Source organism: Camelus dromedarius, chromosome 6, assembly GCF_036321535.1.
Source record: "Camelus dromedarius isolate mCamDro1 chromosome 6, mCamDro1.pat, whole genome shotgun sequence".
Taxonomy (NCBI): domain Eukaryota; kingdom Metazoa; phylum Chordata; class Mammalia; order Artiodactyla; family Camelidae; genus Camelus; species Camelus dromedarius.
In genome coordinates this window covers 63794445-63821135 of record NC_087441.1, presented here as the reverse complement: position 1 = coordinate 63821135, position 26691 = coordinate 63794445, and the positions used below count along the sequence as shown (strand labels likewise).

The 26691-nt window shown below is 38.0% G+C and overlaps 1 protein-coding gene across 1 annotated transcript in view; it reads right to left on the bottom strand.

The window, feature by feature from the left end:
- Nucleotides 1–8417: 8417 nt before the first annotated feature.
- Nucleotides 8418–26691, bottom strand: part of ME1 (malic enzyme 1) — a 169837-nt gene continuing 151563 nt past the window's right edge. Inside the window, exons 10-14 of the mRNA XM_031455990.2 lie at nucleotides 23629–23734; nucleotides 22143–22285; nucleotides 19284–19457; nucleotides 13770–13868; nucleotides 8418–10065 (exon numbers count right to left, since the gene is read on the bottom strand). Coding sequence (XP_031311850.2) covers nucleotides 9898–10065; nucleotides 13770–13868; nucleotides 19284–19457; nucleotides 22143–22285; nucleotides 23629–23734 — 690 coding nt within the window. The 3' untranslated portion in view covers nucleotides 8418–9897. The remainder of the gene's footprint in view (nucleotides 10066–13769; nucleotides 13869–19283; nucleotides 19458–22142; nucleotides 22286–23628; nucleotides 23735–26691) is intronic.

Genomic DNA, 26691 nt, shown 5'->3' with positions numbered 1-26691 from the left:
CCCCCACCCCCATTTTGGGTTTTCTCTTTTAGTAAAACCAAATCCTAACTGTAATCGTAAAGGAATGGAGAGTAATGAAGACTCACCATGCTAAGTGTTGTCTGCTTACATCAGTTGATTAATGGTATTAAGGAAAATGATACCAGTTTTCTCAGTTCAGTTCTCTCCACAGAACCAGATATGGTTTCTGGTCCACGCAGTGTCCCACAGGTGCTGCGCGTAGCAGGCTTCATCCCTGTGCCTATATGCATTGCTACCTGGGGCAAGAGCACTGGGAGAGGACCCCTGGGAACAGCTATGCACTATCACCTTACTGGGGCACCAAAGCCAAGCTCCACATTTTCATGATAAGTCACTGCCACCTCTTCTGAAACTTCCAAGCTCCACAGGTGTCACCAACCTTCTTCAAAAGGGGAGTTTAATTTCATGATAAGAGCCCCTATTTAAGTGGCCCTAGCCAAACCTTTTCATTACAAAGTATCTACCCCTCCCCAGGAATTTCTTGGAGTCTCCACTACCTGTCCTCTCTGAATCTTTCTTTGGTTTCCCTGTCTGTCCTCAGCTACTCCTGCCCTTTCCCAGGGAGCCTTCATTTTTCTGCTGGGTCCCAAGCACCCCACAGATGTACTGGTCCCCTCAGGACACCAAAGCTGAGTGCCAAGATTTAGTGACCTGGAGAAGGACGCCTCACTCCCCATCTCCTGATGATGTTGGATGTCAAAGTTGCTGCATGGGCTGGCGGAACTCACAGAATCTTTGATGAAAGAGTACATTGTAGTTTCTGGTTTTACTCGGTGTCTAGGATACAGACTCGTGTCCTTGGGCAGGGCTAGGACATAAAGAACAGCCGACCTTGCACTAAGCTTGCTCTCCTGATTGAGGCCTGGGAATGGGGTCCACTTGGTTCTGCCTGCGCTCTGAGTGCAGAACTAATTTCCTTTCAGGGCACAACTCAGACCCTCAAACCAAGGCTCTTGTCGTGGACCTATCTTGCCAGATCACCCAGCTTGCCCATTCGTGTTTTAATCCTAGCTCGGCACGTGGCCGGGACTCAAACTGAAGCCTCAAGTTCCCTCTATACAAAGGAAAGAAACAGGTCTTACGATGCCCAAGGCTTATTTCTCAATCTTTACTAGGACTGAAAACAGTATAGGAGTCAAGTTCCCATATAATCCCAAAACCATCAATAAGTAAATAAGCATTCCCAAGCTTTTAGGCCCTAAATAGACGTAACTTCTGTTTTGTTTTGTTTTGTTTTGGGGGGGGCGGTAATTAGGTTTATTTACTTTTTTATTTTAATGGAGGTACTGGGGAATGAACCCAGGACCTCGGGCATGCTAAGAATACGCTCTACCACTGAGCTATTTTCTCCCCCACCAACTTTTTTTCCTTTGAAATGGGACAATAATATATACCCCCCACCTAATATGTGCCTAAGCCACTCACAGAGGTTTTTCTATGATTAAAGTAGCAATAGAAAGATAGGTCTAAAGAATATGGACAAAAAAGATTGTTTATATAACTCAAATGAAGGGAATAAATTCTAATTTATGCATGCTTTACTGCTTCTGGAGCTGTTTCTGATGCTAACTTTTCAGAACCTGCTTTTACATGTTCACTAGGAGCACACAACAGTACTTTCTTCCTATCAGAAGTACTAAAGATAGACATTAATAACAGAAGTGTAGGTTTTATAGAAAAAATACGTATGTCATTCTCATTCAAAGCTCAGCTTTATATATACAATAGACTGCTGGTGGTGTTTGCCCAACCTGATGGGAGCAGGAACCTCCTCCCACCTACACAGACACACACTCAAAACTTACTTTGGGGAGATGCCCTTTCTCTGGCTTGGGAGAAGTGACTAGAATCAAGCTGACCTCTGGTAGCCTCCTGGAGAGATGGTTTTGGGCTCCTGCTGCTGAAATCTCTAGTGCCACCCTCATTTCTGTTCCACAGAATGCTCAGCTGTCCAGTACCTCCTCTGAGCTCCCTAACATCTACCCCTTTTTTTCTTGAACATCAAAATCAGTCTCTATTGCTTGTAATTCAAGAATCCTAATACTGTGTTCATTATATTTTTAAATGGTTATTTGGAAAGAATGCTCATTATAAATGTCTCTTTTTAAAACTTACTGAATTAAATCAATATTTCAAATTATGTTCTTTGCTCGTCACTCCTTGTTGGTCTGTTACGTTAGACTGAGGGTCAAACATACTTGTGTAATGGATTGAAGAAAAGGCCAGGTGAGTTGACGCGCCATCACGCAAGGACTTCTAAACATCCCTATGTTAAATCAGGAATACGTTGCCTGTGAACTTGACTTTCTATGACTACTTACATGCCACCCTTCTGAGAAGGCTTTGAGGGAGCCTGCCTGAGGTCTTCACAGAACCCTCTTGCACAGGAGGATTTTCTTTCACTTGCTTTTACCTCAAGTAGCCCAGTAGTAAGTTGAAAGAATAGGTATTTTCTGGAGAGGGCACGGCTGTTCAAAAATCCTGGCTTTATACAGACTCCTGATTGGCCTCAGAACTCTGAGCACATTGGATCTCCCTCCTCAGGTCCACATGGTAGAACAGCCTCACGGCAGCCTGGATCAGTTGGAGAGACCTTTTTTTTTTTTTTTCTGAGCCCAGTTAAATCTAGAAGCATCTAGACCAACCCATCAATGGATTTGAACATCACACAATTCAAAGAAGCCCACCAAACACTGAAGTTCCTCCTTAGTTGTAGGTGGTACAAAGTGTAGCTTGTTCTTCACTATGGAGGGGATATTCCAACATAGGCCAGACATTGGACCAGCACAAATTTGCCCGAGGTGGCCAGCTCTTGTGCTTTCACGGGATTAATTTCGACCCTCTAGCAGGATGTATCTTAGGAGAGATCCAGAGAAGCTCATGCACCTGTGCTCCAAGCCTTATGAACATACATCATTTTGCATGTGTTAGACCAGCATGATGCCCTGCACAATGGTGAGATGATCAAGGTCTAGTATCAGGAGTTATATTTGGCACATAGAGAGTTCATGGAACATCAAGCGAAGACAATCTTTAATGTTGCTTATTGATAAATTGCTGCTATAGGTGCCCTCTCCTTCCTGGAATAAATAAAAAACAAAGCTCTGGCCCCATTAATAGCTACCTACTGATTTGCTCCAAGAACGAGAACTTGTCTGACAACAGCTACAGTTAGACTCACCATCTAATTAAGCTAATGAACAAAATGCTATCACTCTTAAAGAAACTACTGGTCTCTTGCACATGCCAAAGATCATCTAAGTCAGGATGTGATTAAGAATCACACCCCTGCTTCTTTTAAAGCTTTTGATGGTGGGGCTTATCTCGGCAAATCATTTGGTACTTCCAGCCAGAATAACTCTTCTGTGCATCACGGATCCAATGTGGGGATATCGTCGTAGAACTGAAGAAATCAATTCCAGCTCTTCACTGGGAAATTAACTAAACAATGGACTCACTCCTATAGCATACACTTTGTCCCACAGACCACAGTGGTTTCAGAAATTTGTATTTGTTCATAGATGTGGCGATGATTTCCAAAATGCCTAGTAGTTTCTTTTCTGTAATGCATTGTTATCCTTGTAAACGGAGCCTCAAAGGAAGATTTTGGAAACATATTTATGATATTAGAGAATTCCTCACCTTAGGTATCTTTCATTCATATCTGTGCACGGCAATTTGGGGACGTCTGGTCAGGATTTCCTGCTGTTGTTGTTACACAGATCAGTAGTACTGACATGGGTTGCCCACATTTTTGGTCCTAAGCCCAACTGATATTCAGCTGCTATACAGTGGTGTGGCTGTATCAGTTGTATACACTGGCACCCATTTTTCTTGTGCTATCCTAGTTGTTAAATTTTTCAACATCATTTCAGGCTCTGGGATCCTGTGATTTACTGGTCACCAGGAAAGATTTCTGTAGGCCAAATGATTCTAATTATACTGGACCTGGTTCATATTATAACTGTTTCTACTTTGTCTCCAATTGTTAATTGCCCAAAATGCTGCTTTTAAGCCTCTGGTAACCCCAAGATCCTGACATTTCTACTGAAATAAGGAGCCCATTTTAACTATAGCATTTCCTACAGTCCTCCCCAGCTTACAGAGAAGAGTCATAAAAATGCTTTTCGTGTCCTCAACAAAATATTAGCAAACCAAATTCAACAATACATTAAAAGGATCATACACCATGATCAAGTGGGATTTATTCCATGGATGTGAGGATGGTTCATCATCAGAATATCAGTGTGATACACCAAATTAACAAAATGAGGGATAAAAATCATATGATCATTTCAATAGATGCAGAAACAGCATTTGACAAAATTAACAACCAGTTATGATAAAAACTCTCAGCAAAGTGGGTATAGAAGAAACATACCTCAACATAATAAAGGCATATGTGACAAGCCCACAGCTAACATCATACTCAATGGTGAAAATCTTAAAGCTTTTCCTCTAAGATCAGGAACAAGATAAGGAAGCCTACTCTTGCCACTTTTGTTCACCATAGTATTGGAAGTGCTAGACAGGGCAATTAGGCAAGAAAAAGAAATAAAAAGCATCCAAATTGGAAAGAAAAAAGTAAAGCTGTCTCTATTTGCAAATGACATAATACTATATATTAAAAACCCTAAAGACTCTACCAAAAATCTGTTAGAACTAATAAGCAAATTCAGTTCAGTAAAGTTGCAGGATACAAAATCAGTATACAAAATCTGTTGTATTTCTATACACTAATTAATAATAAACTATCAATTTTTTTAAATCCCATTTACAATTGTATCAAAAAGAATAAAATATCTAGGAATAAATTTAACTAAAGAGGTAAAAGATGTGTACACTGAAAATTATAAGACAATGATGAAAGAAACTGAAGATGACACAAATAGAACGATATTATATGTTCATGTATTGGAAAAATTAATGTTGTTAAAATGTCTATAACACCCAAAGCAATCTACATATTCAGTTAAATTCCTATCAAAATTCCAATGGAATTTTTCACAGAAATAGAACAATGCTAAAATTTGTAGTGGAACCACAAAAGACCCTGAACAGCCAAAGAAATCTTGAAAAAGAAGAACAAATTTGGAGGCATCATGTGCCCTGATTTCAAACCATTCTACAAAGCTGCAGTAATCAAAACAGTATGGTTTTGGTGTAAAAACAGCATACATAGATCAATGGAACAGAATAAGAGAGCCCAAAAGTAAATCCACACATATATGGTCAATTATATTATGACAAATGAAGCAAGAATATTCAACAACAAAAAGACAGTCTCCTTAATAAATAGTGTTAGGAAAACTGCACAGCCACATGTGAAAGAATGAAACTAGACTACTATCTTACCCATACACAAAACTTAACTCAACATGGATTAAAAGCTTGTATTTAAGACCTGAAACCACAAAACTAGAAGAAAACAGGTGGTAAGCTCTTTAACATTGATCCTGGTGATGACTTTTTTGGGATTTGACACCAAAAGCAGAGGTAACAAAAGTAAAAAAAAATTTAAATGAGACTATATCAAACTAAAGAGCTCCTGCATAGCAAAGAAAACCATCAACAAAATGAAAAGGCAACCTACTAAAAGGGGGGAAATATTTGCACATCATACATCTGATAAGGGGTTAATATTCAAAATAAATAATTCATCAACTCAATAACAAAGAAATAAACAATCTGGTTTTAAAACAATCTGATTTTAAAATGTGCAGAGGATTTGAAGAGATATTTTTCTAAAGAAGACATACAGACGGCTAACATGTACATGAAAGGATGCTCAATATCATTAATCATCAGGAAAACACAAACCAAAACCACAGTGAGATAACCACACCTGTTAGAATGGCTATAATCAAAATGACAATAACAAATGGTGGTGAGAATGTGGAGAAAAGGGAACCCTTGTGCACTGCTAGTAGGAATGTATATTGGTGCAATCACTATGGAAAACTGTACAAAGTTTCCTTAAAAAATTAAAAATACAACCACCAAATGATCCAGCAATTCCACGGCTGAATATCTGTCTGAAGAAAAAACACTAATTCAAAAAGACACATATAGCCCTACTGCAGCAATATTTACCCAAGACATGTAAACAACCTGTCCACTGGCAGATGAATGGAAACACACACAGAGATACACACACACAAGCCATAAAGAGGATACAGTCTTGCCATTACCAACAACATGGATGGACCTTTGGGCTAAATGAAGTAAGTCAGATAGAGAAAGACAAATACCATATGATCTCATTTACATGTAGAATCTAAAACCAAAACAAAACAAAAAGCTCAAAGATACAGAGAACAGATTAGATTGGTGGTTGCCAGAGGTGGGGGATTAGGGGGAGCAAAATGGGTGAAGGGGGTCAAGAGGTATGAATTTTCAGTAATAAATCATGGGGATACCATGTATAGCACAGTAACTATGGTTAATAATACTGTATTGCATATTTGAAATGGTGATAGATGTTAACTGAATTTTGTTGTGATCATTTTGCAATATACCAAATATCACATCATTACATTGTACACCTGAAACTAATACAATGTTAACTAACCTCAAATTTTTAAAAATGCTTTTCATTGATGCTGCTGTTCTCCCTTCACCAATGTATTTCTCAAGACCTTAGTGAAAGGAAGATCACCTACAAATCCTATTGGGAGACTGCTAGGGGATTAAGATGGTCCAATTGCACATGACAGATTCACTCCATTATTCCCATCTTTGAAAATCTTTGAATTCCTTTATATCATTGCAAGGAAATGTTTGTGTTCTCAATTTCATTTAATGTGGGTCCTTATCAAGTCTATAAGTGAAATAAGTCAGTTAGAGAAAGACAAATACCATATGATCTCACTTATATGTAGAATCTAAAAACAAAAACAAAACAAGCTCAAAGATACAGAGAAGAGATTTCAGTCAACTAACAGAGCCAACCAGTAGAATCACTTTCAGTTGCTCAAGGCAGCACATTAAATGCAGGATCTGTGGCAGGTGCACCCCAATCAGTCAACTCTGCCCAGTCTATAACTGCACTTCTCCTTCCTAAGTGCAAGTTTCAGAATCCCATACATTTTCCTCAGATTTTGCCAACATAAATAGCAAAGTCTAGCATTCTCTTGGTGGGAGTCTTCTCCTGGGGTTGCCTTTTTAATTGTTTCCACCTCAGCTCTTCTCCATGCTGGAATCTGATATTATGCCTATGGGGATAATGAGAAGTGATCTGGGAGGAGGAGGAGACTGAGTGAGGTCATTACAGGATCTTCACGCAAAGCAGGAGCAACCTCTTTAGGCAGGAAGAGCTTCTGCTTTGATTAGCCTGGGAGGACATGTCAACCATTCTGGGTTGCCTGGGGTTGAGGGGTTTCCTGGGACAAAGGACTTTCAATACTCAGACCTGAGCTATCATCCACCCTAGTTTAGGGTATCACAAGTCCAGGAGTGGGATTGCTGGATCATAGGGTAACTCTATTTTTAATTTTTTAAGGAGCCTCCATACTGTTCTCCATAGTGCCCGCACCAAATTACATTCCCACCAACATAACCCATCTGAAGGCTGAAGGCATCCTTTTTAATACACTGTGAGGTAGGGTTCCAGTTCCAATTTTCTCCACGCGGTAGGTCAGCTGTCCCAGTCGTGCTACTGAACACTCTATGTGCTGACTTCTGTGCTACCTCTGTAACTAACACACGCAGGAGCATCTGTCTGTGAGCTGTTCTATTCCATTGTTCTGTATGTTTGCAAGACTTTGATGTATATTAAAATATGAGGCTTAGTATGAACAAAACAATGTAAAATATCTCAATACTTTCAATGAATATTATAAATACTATTATGAATATTATTCTAGATATGTTGGTTTAAATAAAAGGCATTATTAACATGAATTCCACCTGTTTCTCCTTTTTATGAGGCCACAGAAATTACACCTGTGGCTCACTTTACGTTTTATTCAGTGGTACTGTTCTAACTGTACTCTAGCAAGTAGAAAACAGACTATAGAGAAAGATAAACATGTTTTAAGAGTCCCCCTCCTTCACCTAGTAGCTCTGTGGACTTGGCAAGTTACTTAAACTATCTACTTCATAAAGGAACTGTGGGGGCTACATTAAATAAGATGATGTATATAGAATGATACCTGGTAAGTAATCATCCAATGCCTGTTTCATTTTCTTTCTCTGAGGACAAGGAAGCTCATTCATCACAGTGTACAGCAAATAAGACTACACAAGTATTAAACGAATGAAGTTCACCCTGAAATTAGTGATCAGAATATTTTTAAAATTCAAAATTCCCTGTCATGTGACCACCAAGACCCAGCATTCTCATTTTTAAGTGTAACAATGTTTTAAGAAAAAAAGACAATTATTTTATAATTTTATTCATTCACGTTTTCTATGCTTTAATAAATCTTTTGCATAGGTAAACACACTTAGTCAGAGCTACAAGACAACGTGGAACCTAGACAAGAAACAGGCGTTCTGGATCTTTTCAAAACAACTATATTGAGCGAACTCTTGACTAAATGTTACCTTCAGAAATACTCCTACCCCTTCTACTGACACCTAAAACACCTTGTATAACCTTCAAGTTTCAATTAAATCATTTTATGGTACGGTTTATCTTGAACGGCCTCTTAATACGCTTTTAAAAGTATTACTTCAAAAACAAAAAATCCTCCCCATAATTCCACAAATAAATAGCAACTGTTATTGCACCTGAGCTTAAGAATGTAAAATTGTTTCCATTGGTTCAATGATTCATTTCTAAATTAAACTTAAAATTAACATTAATTTCTGGGCTGTAACTACTGATTAATTTATGTATTTTAATATCTTATGTAAAGATAATTTCTGATATTGGGGAAGTGGTTACAAAACTTTCTTCAAACTCAGAGGGAAGTGAGATGACTATAACACAGTGAGCTCTTATTTACCTGAGCTAATCAAGGGGGCATCAGGGTAGGTCACTCAATTGGGAACCCAGCCTCCCTTGACTCTGGGACTTGTATTTTCAGAGGTCGACTCCACAGGCAGCCCTTTCTCAAGGAGCCTTCCCCCTCCTCTCTCAGGTCTGCCCACTGCGCGGGCTGTGCTCAGCTGAAGGTACCAACCTCAGGACAGGGCCACCGTCCACAAAAGGCCCAGCAGCAATGGCGTGGAGCTGAAGGGTGGTACAGTTGGTCAGGAGGAGAGCAAGGTGCTTTTAAGAAGGGATTTCTGACTGAGGACAAAGGTGATAAGGAGATGTGACAATGTCAAAAGAATATGAAAATCTAAGGCTGCACAAGGCATTGTAAACAGCAATAAGCTGTCTTAGAAATGTTTGAGTTCAGTAGCACAAAAAGCACACACACCATCTAGGGTTGGAATAAACATACCTGAGAAGTTCTTTTTCTCTAGGCAACGAAGTAAGTGTTGTTTCTGTTTTTACCAAAAGTTCACCTATGCCCAAATTCATTTCTACCTTTACTTTTACAAAGTATTTTTAATAAAATGATCAAAGAATTATGGGTTTTAATACTGATCATACCAATTTATTACTAATTTTGGTCTTCCTTTTAGTCCCCTATATAAAAATGATGGGTTTCTCAGTAGTAGTGATGGTAGCTTTTAAAGAGAACTTGGGCAAAATAATTAAGCTAGAAACCATAAATAACCAAAAAGTAAATGAAGCAAAGCTGTCTAGTGTGATGTCTACCCTAAATTATATGAATATTCTTCCATAAATTTTTAAATTGTTAAAGAAAAATTATCTTGATCTAGCATATTATGAATCATTATAAAAGATTCCAATCTTTAAAAATTATGAAAGACTTCAAGATCTCACTAATGGAGTTAGAAATGCCAGCTATTATGTTACTAGTCAAGTTTGGTCTGTATTTTCTGGGCCTCTTCAGGCCAAGAATAACAATCAGGTAGAATCTGGTCATAATCAGTGCTATACATTTGAGAGTAGACAAATGCCTCCTTGTTTTGGGGTTCAGGATAAACTGTGGCTGTCCTTTCTTGGTAGGCATCTTTCACAATCTGGAAACAAGAAGAGATTATTGATTATTTTAATGAATAGAGGTGATGGTGAGCACAGGTCAGAAATTTTTTACCCATTTCAAAAAATTAAGTTATAATTCACATCGTGCCTGTTTCAAAAAAAATTAAGTGTACTGTAATAAAAGCAAACAATCACAAAGAAGATATAAAGTAAACATGCAATTATAAATCACGTAACAAGAGGAGAATACGATTATCAACAACAGTGTGAATAGTGGAGACTTACGCATGTATGATCATACCAGGGTTTCTCCGAGAAGCCAGTCTTAAAAGCCCTGAAATTACCTGATAATTAACTTGAACTCAATACCTTAAAATTCTTGCTGAGTTTGAACTCAGATACCCTGCAGTTTCAATAATCCCGATTCTGACCACAGCCTCCTACAAAATCTTTCTTTATCATAGGGTCTCCTGACTCTAATTAGCAGGTCCCCGTAGACTGGGGAACCCTCAGCGCTGGCTTTCTCCTTTCATAGCTGCCTCCTGTTATATCCTACTTTCCTAACCTTCCTTGGGCCTCTGTGGTTGCACATTACACTTTTATCCTGAAAAAAACAAAAGCAAAAACTTCCTTTCATAGTTCACACAATTCAATTTCAAACCTTCCCCTGTCAAGTCTCCATTTGACTCTAATCACTCCACTGAGAAAATGCCAAGTAACCAGAGCAAACCAACTCAATTTCTCTTTACATCAGCTCAAACTATCGCCTCTGTACTGTCAAACATTCTCTCTTCCCCTGCTTTCTTTGAGGAAAAAAAGATTCTCCCTCACATCAAAAATAATCACTCCACAGGTGCTCTTTAATTCACTCTTTTTCTTTTTTTTAAACAATCCCTAAGGAGCTATATGTATGATAGACTTATCTGAATGAGAAGGACTTGGAAGAGTATGAGAATGATTAAGTAGCTCATCTCAATGTAAAATAATGTACTTAAGAAAAATTATGGTTATGAAGACTGTGCCATCTCAATATGACAAATGTTTCTGACAAAAAGCAGAGATCCAAAGTACATACACACCCTTATGGGTTATTATAACAATTAAGAAAAGAAAGCAAACAAATGGAAACAGCCTGCAAGCAAACACACACACCAAAATGATAATCATGTTTATCTTAGAAAAGTAGAATATCACTATTTTCCTCTTTTCTATTTTCCAGAGTGCCTGTGATGTGGCATTATTATGTTTTTAACAGATATTCTTGAGTTACAATTCACTGACCACAAAATTCACCCATTTTAAGCACACAATCTGATTACTTCTGTAAATTTGGAGTTGTGCAACTACGACTACAGCGAGTTTCAGAACATTTCCATCGCCCTGAAAGTTCCCCTGTGCCTGAATTGCAATGGCCGTATTATTTTTATAATAAAATGTTTCGTTTCATTCCTGATACAGAGTATGTGGAAATTCATTCCTCTTTCTGCTCCCAGGACACACTGTGTTAATGAACCTCTCTCACTCAGTGAAATCGTCACTCTCTCCTTCTGTTCCACGCCAGGCTCCACAGGACTGGCTTATCTTTTTGTTGCTTTCCTGCTTCTCCTCGGACTTCTCCACTTCTTGTACCACTGCAACTGCTTTTGTAAAAGTTTCTGAAAGATTCCCTAACTACTAAATAAAAGTCTTCCTGTGTTGTCCTCGCTAGGAGTTGGTTCTGTCAATCACAAACGTCCACCCCCATCCTGAAACAGTGCCTTCTCTTAATTTCTGACCAGCAGTTCAATTCTGAGTCTCTTCTTAAAATCCTGACCACTTCCCTTTATCATTGGCTTCTTTCTTCTGTCTTCTGGACAGAATAACAAACTGCGTTCTAGCCTCAGTTTTCTTTCCTTTCTATCTGCTCTTTTGGTAACCCAGCACCCCCAGAGTTTCACCTGTTACAACATGTAGATGATGCCTGATCTTTACAAGCAGCTTCTCTTTAAGTTTCAGCCATTGCCATCGACTTGTTAGAACTGAACATCTGGATGAACCATGGATACTGCAAACCTGTGGTCCTCTTATGTCATCTTCCTCCCTGAAGCTGCTTCTCTGTCCTGACTTCCCAACTTCTGTGTATGCCCTCAGCATTCTTTCCTCTTTCCAGGTGTGACATCTGAGTCTTTTGTTCTCCCTTGCCATCCCTTGTCTTACTTTCCCTTCTGTCATTTAAATCTTCAAGATGAACTTAAAGTGATAATGTGCATTCATAATTCAAATTAGTTTAAAACTAGTAGATACAAACTAGGAGAAAATATGAGCATGCTCTTTCATAAATAGATGACCAAGCAGATTATCTGAAGTTTTTTTGAAGGATTACTTGGTTTTTGAAGTGTCTACCCTTAGTCAACAAAATAATGACAAATGAATCCTAAATGTTGTTGTTCTGATAAACTTGCTAATAGTTAATATTTTTAAATAATTAATATTTTTAAATATTTTTAAATTTTGAAAAAAAATTTTAGTATTTAAAAAATTTTTTAATTTTAATAGTTAACATTTATTAATAATTTAATATACAAATTTTCAGCAGGGAGCAGTTTTGCCTCCAAGGGGACCCTTGGCAATGTCTGCAGACATTTTCGATTGTCACAACTGTGCAGAGGCTCCTGGCGTCTGGTGAATAAGGGCCATGGAAGTGGCTCAACATCCTACAATACTCAGGACAGTCTCCACAACAGTTACCCAGACAAATGTGCACAGTGCTAAGGCTGAGAAACCCTAGTTTCAACACATGACTACTATCGTGGCTGAAATACATCACCCCAAAATGTTGAGGCCTTAATTAACCTCCAGGACCTCAGAATGGGACTGCATTTGGAGTCAGGGCCTTTACAGAGATAATGAAGTTAAAATGAAGCTGTCAGGGTGGGCCCTAAACCAAGGTGACTGGTGTTCTTATAAGAATGGAAAATGTGGACACACAAAGAGACCCCAGGAATGTTCATATAGAGGAGAGACCACAGGAGCACCAGCCAGAAGCTGTCATCTACAGTCCAAAGAGGGGCCCCCAAAGGAACCAGACCTGCCAACCCCTTCATCTTAGACTTCCATCCTCCAGAACTGTGAGCAAAGACATTTCTGTTGTTTAAGCCACCAAGTCTGTGGTAGCCTGTTATGGCAGGCCTAGTAAACAAATACAACTGTCCTGCAAAAAATGTCCATTTCTCTCTCATCTTAGTTACAGAAAGCTTCCCTGCCATTAGGTTCTTCTTGGCTAGTTCCTGCAAGAGCTCATCTGCCACCCTAAGAGCTCTGGGTTCTTGGTTCTCATGGTTTTGCTTTCTGCCTAGTATAATCAACTGTGATCTTTAAGAGGCCGGACACCATGGAGACAAGGAGAAGGCAGGAGGTTCAAGGTCTCACTGTCACTCTACTATATGGCAACACTGCAGTGACTTGTCCCAAGTGTGATATGAGAAAAAGGTGAAGTGGAGGAAGCTTAGCAGAAATGAACAACCCTGGTGAATTTAAATTCTGGGAAAGGAAAGGAATGACAGGGAGATGAAGGATTCAACCCACTCTTAAGGATCAAGCACAGTTCCCGAGCTCTGCCGAGGCATCGGGCCTCATTCCTCTGGCTTCTGACATCGTAAGTTGATACAGCTACCTCAAGAAAGTGGATTTTTAATACCTAAAAATGCACACTTAGCAACCGAAGAAGGGAAAAACAATGAGGCTTGCACAAGAGTGGTTTTACCTTTTCAGCGATTTTCAGAGAAACATCTCTGATGGTGTCCAAAGGAGGATAAAGTCGGCCCTCTTCCAAGTGTTTATCTGATACCTGCTGAGCTATAACCTTAAAAAAAAAAAAAAAGACAAAAATACTTCAGATCATACAACGTGGTGGTTGTGAGGATAACTCAGTGATTAGTCACATTCAGGGTCACAGAAGTGGATCACACTAAGGCCATCATCTAATTTCATCTCTCCCTTTATCAAAGGAAAAACTGAGCTCAGAGGGTCTTGGTGACCAGTGGGAATCACATAATTAGTGAAAAAGATGGAGACTAGAATCTGGGTTTCCTGGGGTTTTTTTCCTTATGAACTTCTAAGATTAAAAAGCCATTTTTCTTACTTGAAATATAGTCGGTTTACAATATTTTGTTAATTTCTGGTGTACAGCATAGTAATTCATTATATATATATATTCCTTTTCATACTCTTTTTCATTATAGCCTATTACAAAGTATTGACTATAGTGCTATACAGTAGGACTTTGCTGTTTATCTGTTTTATATACAGTAGTTAGTATCTGCAAATTCCAAACTCTCAGTTTATCCCTCCAATCCCCTTTCCCTGATGGTAACCATAATTTTGTTTTCTATGTCTGTGAGTCTGTTTCTGTTTTGTAAATAAGTTCATTTGTCTCATTTTTTTAGATTTCACATATAAGTGATATCATATGGTATCTTTCCTTCTCTTTCTGGCTTACTTCACTTAGAATGATGATCTCTGGGTCCATCGATGTTGCTGCAAATGGTATTATTTAATTCTTTTTTATGGTTAAGTAGTATTCCATTGTGTGTATATATACCACAACTTGTTTATCCAGTCATCTGTTGATGGACATTTAGGTTGCTTCCATGTCTTGGCTATCATATATAGTGCTGTATGAACACTGAGGTGCATGTATCTTTTCAAATTAGAGCTTCCTCTGGATACATGCCCAGGAGTGGGATTGCTGGATCATAGGATAAGTCTATTTTTAGTTTTTTAAGGAATTACCGTACTGTTTTCCATAATGGCTGTACCAAACTACATTCTAGGTTTCCTCTTAACCCAGTTCCTGTTCTACTTACTGTACCATGAAATGCTGGCAGCTTTCTTACTTGATGCACTAGAGGAATTAGGAGAAAGAGAAGTAAGGAGGGCAGAGGAGGATGAGAAAAGTGATGGAAAAGGACCTTGGAAGTAGAGAGAGGAAGACTGTCAGGGCATCACTCCCAGCTCGCATCCCCTTGCACAGGAGATAGAGCAGGAGGCTGAGAAAGCTATTTCTATGTCATATTAATCTTACACAGAGTCTGGATTATCTGAATCACCTAACTAGCCTCAGCATTTGCTGCCCAAACCCTTCCCTATTTCTAAATGAAATGGTATATATGTAAAAATTTGCTGCAAGGACAGATCTTATGTTAAATGCACTTACCACACATATAAGTAATAATAATAAAGAGGGTGGGAAAAACCTTTCAGAGGTGGTGGATTTGTTTACAGCATAGATGCTGTGACGGCTTCAAAGGTGTGCACTTACCTCCAAACTCATGAAGCTCTATGATTAAGTACATACTTCTCCGCATGTCAATCATACCTCAATAAAGTAGCTTAAAAAATGAGATGAACTGACATTCCGCGCTTCCTGATGTGATGCACTGAGAATACAATTATCAGGCGTGCAGTACTCCTACCAAACCTCTAACTGTACAACTTGAATTAAATCACAAGGAACATTGCAAAAAACAACTAGCCTGTGCTCTCCGAGTGTCACTGCCACCAAAGAAACAAAGGCTGAGACAGTCTTGCAGATGAAGATTAGAAGAGGCTATAAAAGGTTTTCCTTATGGATAGTTGGCAACATCTGAATTTGGATTGTAATCCAATAATAGTATTATATCAACATTAAAATTCCTGAATTGATAATGGCACTGTAATCATGTAAGAGAACGTCCTGAAATATTTAGGGATAAAGGGGCATAATATCTGTAAGTTGCTCATAAACAATTCAACAATAAAATACTATAGATAGATCAATACATACACACATAGTTAGCATTTTATGGTATAATATAATACTATATATGTTAAATTATCTATTGAACCTAACAGGGCACAGAGGTGCACTCAGCAACCTTGAAGCCCCCTCCAGCTCTAATTCTTCTGGTGGAGTGGGTCTAAATCAGTAATATATAGCTGGGTATTTAATAGAACTGTGGGTGTAGAGAGGAAATAGAGAACCTTCCTCATCTGAGATATTTTGAATAATCAAACACTTCTTTTTCAGGGTCTCTTAATATCTTTTAGATTTTTTAAAATCATGAAATTATTTCTGAAATGTTGTTTTGTTGCCATCAGCAAATATGAACGACATAGCATTCCAAGAGGTGGTTCGCAGTTACACGGGTGTTCATGTGCATGGTGTTTTAATGGCTTTGGGATGAGGAAGAATAAAAAGAATGCCAGGCTTCCAAGCTCCAGTGCCTGCTTAGAAACGGGGTGTCACAAAGAGAGGAACTGAGGGTGAAGGGAGATGAGAAATGCTTTTACACAACTGTGTTTAAGGAACGAGCAGGGCATTTCTGTGCAAATACCCATCAGATAAGAAGAGACGTGGTAACAGATAAGAAGAGAGATACACAGATTTGGCCACTTTTTGAATGAAGAGAATGGAAGTTTGAGATTTACAAATGTTAGCCACTATATATAAAGATAGATTTAGAAAAAAAGTTTCCTCTGTATAGCACAGGGAACTATGTTCAATATCCTGTAATAACCTTTAATGAAAAAGAATATGAAAACGAATATATGTATGTATATGCATGACTGGGACATTGTGCTGTACACAGAGATTGATACATTGTAATTGTACTACAATAAAAAAAATTTAAAAAAGAAGATGGGTCGGATCTCTTAAAGCATAATTCAAAGAAAAAAGTGAAGACAAAAAAAAGAATACTAGAAAAAACTTAGTCAAAAGGGACATGAAATGGAGACAAAGAAAACAATGAGAAGGTATGAAAACAGGAATGTTGTGTTGATGCCTAAGAGAACAGGAGGGGAAAGTCCAAAAGGTTCAGCCCGAGAGATAGCCAGCCATAATAAGAATAATACTATTGAGGGGGGTGGATATAGTTCAGTGGTAGAGCGTGTAGTTACTATGAACAAGGTCCTGGGTTCAATCCCCAGTACCACCATTAAAATGAATAAACCTAATTACCTCCCCCTAAAGAAAAAAAAAAAGAAAAAGAAAAACAAAAACAACACAAAGAATAACGCTATTGACATCACCACATCTCACTGTTTTCCTTCAAAGCTGTTTGGAGTGATTATTACTTTGTCTGGAGAGATTTACCAGAGAGAATTTTTTCATGAAATGTGTCACTAGGGGGTGCTGGAGTCATTTAGGAAAGAAAATACGGGCTCCCAAGAAGAAAAAAGATCATTTTTCTTCTTCTGATGTGTCTGCTGTAAAAGACAAGGACTATCTTTCCCTTAATATAAGGACAACTTTGAAAAGCTTTCTTAGTAATTAGACATCTACTTATGTTTAACAAGATTTATTCAGCTAAAAAACGCTCTGAGACGCCAGCCATCATGCTCTTAACGCAGTGAAGACAAAGAAGGAAGCAGAGCTGGCAGACAGCTGTTCTCATGAACGATGCCAACAGCTAAGCCCTCGGATGATGCTTCTTGAGATCATACCAACACAGGAATCTCTCGCAGTGCAGGAAGGTACAGTACGTGTGCATGATGAAAACATGTGAATATTACTCAATGTTTATTTGGTTCAGTTCAGTCAGCACGTTGTCCAGTGGTATAATTCTTAGAGAAGAAATCCAAATTTGTCACTGATGAATTGCATTCTCCTCAAACACATCAACCACGTGAACAGTCTCATTATCAAAAGCTCATGATTTTACAGATACGTATCCAATCACTATGTCATCCCGCTGAGGTGTGGGGGTCAGGGGCACTGACAGGAGCCTGAGGTTTGTAGCACTTCTCATGCCATGAGTATAATATTAAGTCCCTTATTATTATTAAATATTATTATTATTTATAATAAATATAAATTTCATATACAAAACATCAATATTATTTTTATAATTATTACTATTATTAAAGTTTCTGACCTAAGAGTTGTGTGTCTTTCACCAGCATCTAAAAAACGGTGGCAAGCTGACTAATTAGCATGCCAGCAAGGTAAAATTTCACATCCTTCACAGTTCTCAACAGTAGCTTAACAGAGCATCACTAATGGTTCTCCTCTGCGGCGTTCTAAGAATCTTTCCTTAAGACCCACAGCAGAGCCCACTGCAGTCCTTTATAACTTTTGGATTTTATAACCACTGAATTCCCCGTTTTAGTTTCTTCTCTGCTTAAAATATGAGAGTGTTCTGTATTCCGCACTGAATGATTAACGTCTTTTCACCATACCGATTCAGATTGTTATTTTAAATCTTCAAAACGCTGTTATTTAGGAAGGTTCTCCATGGAGAAATATTTACCACTTACTCCATGATTTGGAAACAAAACTTTTAATTGTGTCATTACTGTCACAGAATTTGATCAGGAGTGTGAAGATTTAAAAAAAAAAAAAAAGGTTCCTTTTCTCGTGAATTGTTGATAGGAAAGTAAACTGGTGCAGCCACTGTGGAAAACAGTATGGAGGCTTCTCAAAAAACTAAAAATAGAACTACCATACGATCCAGCTATTCCACTCCTGGGCATATATCCAGAAAAACCAAAAACACTAATTTGGAAAGATACATGGATCCTAATGTTCATAGCAGCATTATTTGTAATTGCCATGATATGGAAGAAATCTAAGTGTCCATCAACAAATGAATGGATAAAGCAGATGTGGTATATATACATACATAATGGAATACAACTGAGCTATAAAAAAGGATGAAAATTTTGCCATCTGAAGCAACATGGATGGACTTGGAGAGTATTACGTTAAGTGAAATAAGTCAGGCAGAAAAAGACAAATATTGTATGATATCAATTATATGTGGAATCTAAAAAATACAACTAATGAATATAACAGAAAAAGCAGACTCACAGATGTAGAGAACAAACTAGTGGTTACCCATGGGGAGAGGGAGTGGGGAGGGGCAAGACAGGGAGTGGGGAGGGGCAAGACAGGGGGAGGGGATTAAGAGGAACACATTATTATGTATAAAATAAGCTACAAGGAAATATTGTAGAGCATGGGGAATACAGCCAATATTTTATAACAGCTTATAGATGGAGTATAACCTTTGAAACAATTCTTCTGCTGGCTGTTGAAGAACAATCATTTCCTAGCAAATCAATGTGAACTTACTACCCACCCCTTATTCTCCACTGGGAAAGATCTGCTTTTCATCGGACTTTACACCTTCTAGGGAATGAGCTGAGATGCTAGAGAAATAAAAAGTCGGACAACCTACAATGAGCCGATTTGGGCTCTGACAGGCTTGGCAAACTTAAGAGTGTGTGACAGTACCTCAGCAGTCGTGAGGAAGACCTTATCTGTGATGTGCCTCAGTCCACAAGCCACAACACCGAGAGCAACTCCAGGGAACACGTAGGAATTGTTGCCTTGGCCAGGATAGAGGGTCTGTCCACTGGGAAGGGTGACCGGATCAAAAGGACTGCCACTGGCAAAAATGGCACGACCCTGCAACACAGACACACAGCTGTAAGAAGCAGCAGGGTATCTTCAAACAAATGCATCAGGACAGAATAGCTCACGCACGGAGCATTTAAAAAGCAGTCTGGTTTTTCAATAACTCCTTAATAAGTCTGAGCAAGCTTTACTGATGTTGGCAATCACTTCTGGAGGGGTGATTACCACTCTTCTCTCCACTCCAGGAGGAGTGTGCAAAGCACAGGGGACCCCAAGACCACCGCTCTGCTGTCTGCTGAGGCCCATCAACCATTCCTATACTAGCAGCCTCCACTCAGAGGCTTCTGGAGACAAAAGTGATCGGTTAATATTTGAGTACTGGAAAGACTGACATTTTAAGTTAGAGTTGAGGATCAACACATTTCAATGTAATCACTGGGGTACGTTTTATATATTTATATATTGTGAAGAACTACATGGAAAATCATCTAGGAAAAAACCAGCACAAGTGGGATTAGAAAATAAAGGAAGACTAAATTATAAGTAATTGTCAAAAACTGTCTATTTTTCCCTAGTCTTATTATTTTGTCATAACATTTTTGAGGGACCTCACGTACTACATGATTTAAGACGGCATTAACTCAGGGCTGGTCAGGTGCAGAATTCCACACTGCTCACCAAAAGGGGAGTGTCTGACCTGCAAGGGTGAGTGTGGAGACACAGATGAGGGCACTCAGGCCTCTCAAGTAGGAACAGGAAGCCCTCAACAAATAAAGCATCGCAATCTAAGAAATGCATTTGAGACCTAAAGCACTATATCCCCAAAGCATAGCTTACATGGTGACAGACAGGGTTATAAATTCCATCTCTTCCATACCTAGAGTCTAAGTCCACTACAGTATTAGTAATCTTAACTTCCTCATTTCAAACAAATGTTATAATACACCTTTCCTATAAAAAGCATAATATGATTCAGCTTTATTCAGGATATAAAAAGATGAAAACAGATAAGAAAGAAAACTAACTCTCATCTAGGTGTCTCTAAGACACTGATGGGTTTTGCACAAAATTGGGTTTTGTTTTCAGACACTGTCAGCTCTGTTTAGCAGATAAAATGTCTCATTACAAGCAGCTTCCTAATGTAACTAAATTATTATTGGATATACATATTTTATATATATATAATTTGATATATAACTTTAAAAATTATATTTGAGAAAGAGACCCACAACATTATATCCACATTTATCACCCTCTCCTTCCCTCCTACTCTTCTGCTAATCATTCTATAATCATCATAGTTTATGGAGGAATGGTATTAAATGAATGAGAGACAGCTAAATGTTCTCATATGCATGGATTGTTAACATGGAGAAGAAAATTATATATATATTTTTGGTATAATTATAGTTTCTTGGGGTTCAATCATCCTTTTGTGTTTTGTATTTTTAACAGTCCTTTCTGCGCCTGCAGCAGTACAGGCTCACATCCAGCTGTTACAGGCAGACCCTTTCCTGTTCCTTAATCCTTCAGCTGAACCAGGGTTTAAGTTTTCAGCTGCAAAATGACTTTTAATTTTACGTATAATGATACAGAACTTTCGGCAAGACCATAAGAAAGTGTTTAGGCCATCTGTATCGGACACAGTCAGACTTAAAAACACAACTATATCAGCTTGGCTAATTTTGTTTACATCGATTCCAGGTGAATCTATCAATTTTTGAGGCCTATTAAAATATACCCAAACAAAATAATCACTTCGACACTTACTTATTACGCATCTTCTATGTGCAATGCACCATGCTAAACATTGTTACTGTTCAGAAATTATTTTTTCTCCTTTAAGGATTTAAGGACTAAGGAATCTAAGGCAAATTCCTCAATCTAGAGATGGGATAAAAATTTAAATTATTGAGGACTTTGATGTCCTCCCAAATAGAGAAACAATGGAATAACTCCTCTGCAAAATTCCATTAATTCTAGTAATAAGCATTAAAGGATATACTATGACAGAAATAGAGCCATCAAGTTCTGATTTATGCAGAGTGGCTTCACTCTGTCTTATTTATCTTTTCTAGTTCATTTTGGATTTCTTTCCAAAATAAAAGTCTCAGATACATATGAGTCAACCTCTGGTTTATTGTAATGACATTCTCAAGTCTTTAAAGGGAAGAAAAAGGCTCTTGTCAATGTATTGGTCAAATATATATTAATACAAACAGAGTATAAAATAAATCACTTTTTGGAAACAGTAAAGTATCAGAGCTTTGAGGACTCCCGTCCCAGCATGGCTGGATGTCAACATAAATGCCCAAAAGCTCCAACCATGGCATCAAAATCCAAACCCAGGAATTAGCAAAGCAAAAATAAGACTGTGGTTTTATACTGTATGCCTCAATGTTTGGGAATAGCTAGTTAAAAGCTATTTGAATAAGCATCGAGAAACAAGCTTTTCCCTTTTTAACTTTTATGTTTAAATTTTAGCTATTCCCTAATCACTTGAGGAAAATTATCAATAAAACATTCCACAGTTTATTTTGTTTTACTGAAGAAGATAATTTACACAACATCTGAAAAAAAGAAAAGAGCTCTTATCCTTTCTGATGCAGTCACTTCTCTTTCAGTCTTGTGTGTATCACTTTTAAAGGTTAACTGGTAAGTACCTGAGATACCCTGGGCTTCCCTCTAAAGAATCAAAGTTTGACTATTAAAATATCAGGCGTATTTTTGCTTTACCTTGGTGAATTGATAGCACTGCTCTGCAGTACATTCTGCCTTGCTAGTTGGGTTACTCAAAGCAAAGATAATAGGCCGTTCATTGAAGGCAGCCATGTCTTTGAGAATTTGTTCTGTGAATGCACCACCAACCGCAGCAACTCCTAACGCAGAAATGAGAAACCAGTGAACAGGATTATCATTGGTTAGTTAATCCAATGCCCAAAAACAGTGAGACGTGTCAGGTCATGTCTAAGACACTTTACCCAAAATACAGAATATTTGTATTAAAGTGACAGAAAGAGATGTTGGTTAACGCCATCAATCTTTAGGGTTATCAATCTACAAGTATCTATTATTAAAAGATCACAGATAAAACGTTTAACTTATAAATAGATTTAGTGACCAATCACTAGGAATTTTGATTACAGGCATTTTTCTCAGCAAATAAATGTGTCTAATATGATTATCACTCTATAAACAATTACAGAAGTACATTTCAGTCTCTCAGGCTATAAAGTAATTGTGTTTTATAATCCAGTGTTAACACTTAAGACAATCATCCAATTCAATTGTAAAACTGAAGTATGACTCACTGAAGAATTTTAACAGATGAATAAAGCAATTAGCATAATGGAAACTAAGATTCCTGATAGAATATATTTTATTTAAAAAGTAATAATAAATAAAGGCTTACTACAATTCCTGTCTTGGAGTAATTGTTTTTACTATGGTTATCATCATTATCCTCAGAAGTGTCATCTGTCTCACAAGAGTTTCTAGGGATGGACTATAATACAAAGTAAGGGCCGTCACTGTCTACTCACAAAATAAGGGATAAAGTTTCATAACTTTGAGTTGTTTTCAACCACACTGAATCTGTCCACGTTAAACATCTCACTGCGCAAGTGTACTGTCTTCAGTGGTAGGAGGAACACATAGATATGTGAAGTTTGGTCCTTGTCTTCAAGGAGGGTCCAGCTCAGTGTTTCTCAGCCTTGGCATCATTAACATTTGGGGTTGACAGTCCCTTGTTGGGGGGCTTTCCTGGGCATTGAAGGATGTGGAGCAGCATCCCTGGTCTCTGTCCACTAGATGTCAGTAGCCCTGACCTCCCTCCCCTTCTTCCTCCAGCTGTGAACACTGCAAATGTCTCCAGACATTGCCAAATGTTTCCTTTGAGGGCAAAATCACCCCCATTTGAGAACCACTGTCCATTTGGAGTACTCAAGCCTGGTAAAGTGCTGAATATGCCAGGTACTAGCAGGCTGACAGAGTTAGCAGAGTTGGGATCAGTGAGATAAAGGAGACAGCCCTGAATTTACAAACGTAGGTGTCTATCGGGGTACCGTTGCCTCAGGGAATGGGGAATTTTGTTCATGAATTCCCAAGGTTAGAACTTCAAAAAGCTAAATAGTGTCTCAAAAATCAGCAGTAAGAAAATGATAATCAGGCCAAAACAGGGCAGGGGTAGGGTCTCTGGAGGGAGGGAGAAGCAGAGGCTTACCTATGAGGGCGGTTGGTTTTATATCTTGAACAATGGCTTCTAGGTTCTTCATTTCTTCATGTTCGTGGGCAAATTCCTCTTTCTCTTGTGTTAAGGCAGCACGTCCCTAAGTAAAGGAAATAAAAAGAAATGATAAATCTGCCAAACGTATGAGAGTCAAAGAAATTTCAGGCTATCACACGTATTACTAGTATCTATGCTTAACATTTTTTATGTATTACGTCTTCCAGCTGTTCTTCAAGTCTCTTCTCCAATTATCAGAGTATTATTTCACTCACTCGACAAATATTTATGTCTCAGACAATGTTCTAGGCAATGGGGATATAACAGTGAACAAAGTCTTTCCCATATTTAACTATTATTTAATATGAAAAATCCTAATTCTACGGACATTTTGTGAAATGGGTGTTAATAAATGGTAAAGCAAAATGCCATTTAAATGAAGTAACTGTTTCCTAGACATGATTTGAGTTGACAGAGCAGCGTCTGAGAGCGCAGGCTTGACTTGGGCTGCAGCACAACCAATTCATGGACCACTCCCTAAGAATGGAACTCAATGTCATATTTATAACATACTTCGATTTTCTGAATAAGTACTAGCTTTGTATTTTTAATGTTTAAATGTTCTGATTGTAGATGTACCATGTGTTACCTACGAAACATCAAATTATAATACCCTAGCTACGAATTTTTAAGATCTTGACTATAATACTAAATCACTGCCTAACTTCATATGGTGCTTTGTAAGTGTTTTTCACCTATTTCATTTGATCCCCTCCACAATTTTGAAAAGTAGGAGAAGCATAATTAGGTTTTTTGCAGGAGGAAACAGAAGCTCTGAGATGTTAAGCAACTTGCCCAAGGCAGGTATTGGAATTCAGTCTTTCCAGTAAAACAGCACAGCACAGCCCTGGAGAAAATGCTTTACAAATAGCGTATGTTAGATTGTTTGCAAATTGTTGATCCTGAAGATGGTACAATTTTCTTGCTTTAAAAGGTTATTATCATTTTACCTCTGTTTTAAAAAGTAATACATGTGAATTGTAGATTGACTTGAAACATACAAACCTCTTTGCACTTGTTTCATCTATAAAACGAATTTCTACCTTATCAGGTTGTCTGCAGACTAAACTAAATAATACGTCTAACGTACTTAGGACTGTGTCCAATTTTTAACAAGAGCTCAATTAATTGCTGTAATTAAAAGTATTTTGGAGAAGAAAAAAATGATTTTTTTTAGAGCTAACAGCTTCCTAAGAACAGGATTCACCACTACTCATTTCTGGGTTCTAAAAGGTTTTTATCTTAACTTTTCTCCCCTGCAATCAAAACATACTACACCTGAGATACTGTGAATAATAATCTTATTTAACACTAACTTGGAAAGATAAATGTGCCCCCATGTTCACTGAAGCATTACTTACAACAGTCAAGTCATGGAAGCAACCTAAGTTTCCATGAATGAATGAATCAACAAAGAAAATGTGTACACACACACACACACACACACACACACACACACACACACAGACAAAGGAATATTATTCAGCCATAAAAAGGAAATATTGCCATTTGGGGCAATGTGGATGAACTTTGAGGGCATTATGCTAAGAGAAATAAATCAGGTAAAGAAAGACAAAAAAAAAAACTCTAAAAATCTCCCCCCAAACCATAACACAAACAAAAAAACCCAAACTCATTGATAGAAAGAATACATTGGTGGTTGCCAGAGGCTGAGGGTAAGGGATTGGCCAAATGGATGAAGGAGGTCAAAGGGTACAAAATTCCAGTTATAAGGTAAGTAAGTCCTAGGAATGCCATGTATAGCATGGTGACTATAGTTAGTAACATTGTATTGTATATTTGAAAGCTCCTAAGAGAGTAGATATTAAAAGTTCTTAACACAAGGAAAAAATCTGTATCTATATGTGGTGATGGATGTCAACTAGAGTTATTGTGGTAATCATTTTACGGTACATAAAAATGTCAAATCATGTTGTATACCTGAAACTAATATAACACTATATGTCAATTATATTTCAATTTTTAAAAAATTATTTAATTCATCCAGAATCAGAATTGAAGTTTACTGTTTCATATTCACTTCAGGAGGGAACATTCTAGTTTCATCATGTTTACTAAAGAAAAAAATTAGTCAAAAGGATCATACAAATTCGGTTTCCACTTTCATCAGAAAGCATCAAATTGTTCAATATAACACATCAGCAAAGCCTTTTTAGAATCAGCCAAAGCCTAACAACAAATAGTTGATGTAAACCTAGAATGGTTTTGTGAGTAATCACTGTATATTGTCAAACAATTCTTTTGTATTTATGAGATAAGGTTTTTTAAATTGCCTTTCAATGATATAAAAAAAATTTTATTACAGTACCAAAATCTTTACAATTCTCACTAAATGGGAGCTGAGGGCTACCAGGCACCCCCATCCATCCTCACCTCTATTAGCTTCACAGTTGGTAAGTTTATTTCCTTGACTCAATCTCAGACATTTCATATCTCACTCACAGGATTAATTAAGGATCATCCTAGCACGTACAAAGTGGCCAAGGCTTAATGATAATTAGTTACAAAAAAGAAAAGAGAGGTAGCCGGGTGCCGCAGAATGCCCCCTCCCAAATGTTTTGATCATTCAGGCTTTGACTTAGGCCCCAGGTCCTCATCATCCCTTTCCTGTGTCTATGCTTTTGCCATGTTACTTGACAGTTCCCTTTATAAAAGGCAGAGGATACTTCCCTACCCCTTGTCCTTGGATTTGAACATGCAGCTTGCTCTGGTCAATAAAATGTGGGCTGAAATAACAGTGTGTCAACCACGCTTAGGCCTTAAGAGTCACTGGTGTTTCTGCTTGCTCTCTCATGCCGTTTCCATTGCTCTGGAAGTGCAAGCCAGCCTGCTGGTCCAAGGAGGATGAGAGCAGACCTGGACCCAACCTGAGCCATACAGCAACACCATCAGAGCTACCCCCTCTGACCCACAGGTGTGTGACAGATAAATAATTATTGTTGTACATCACTGAGATTTTGTGGCCTCTGGTAACACAGA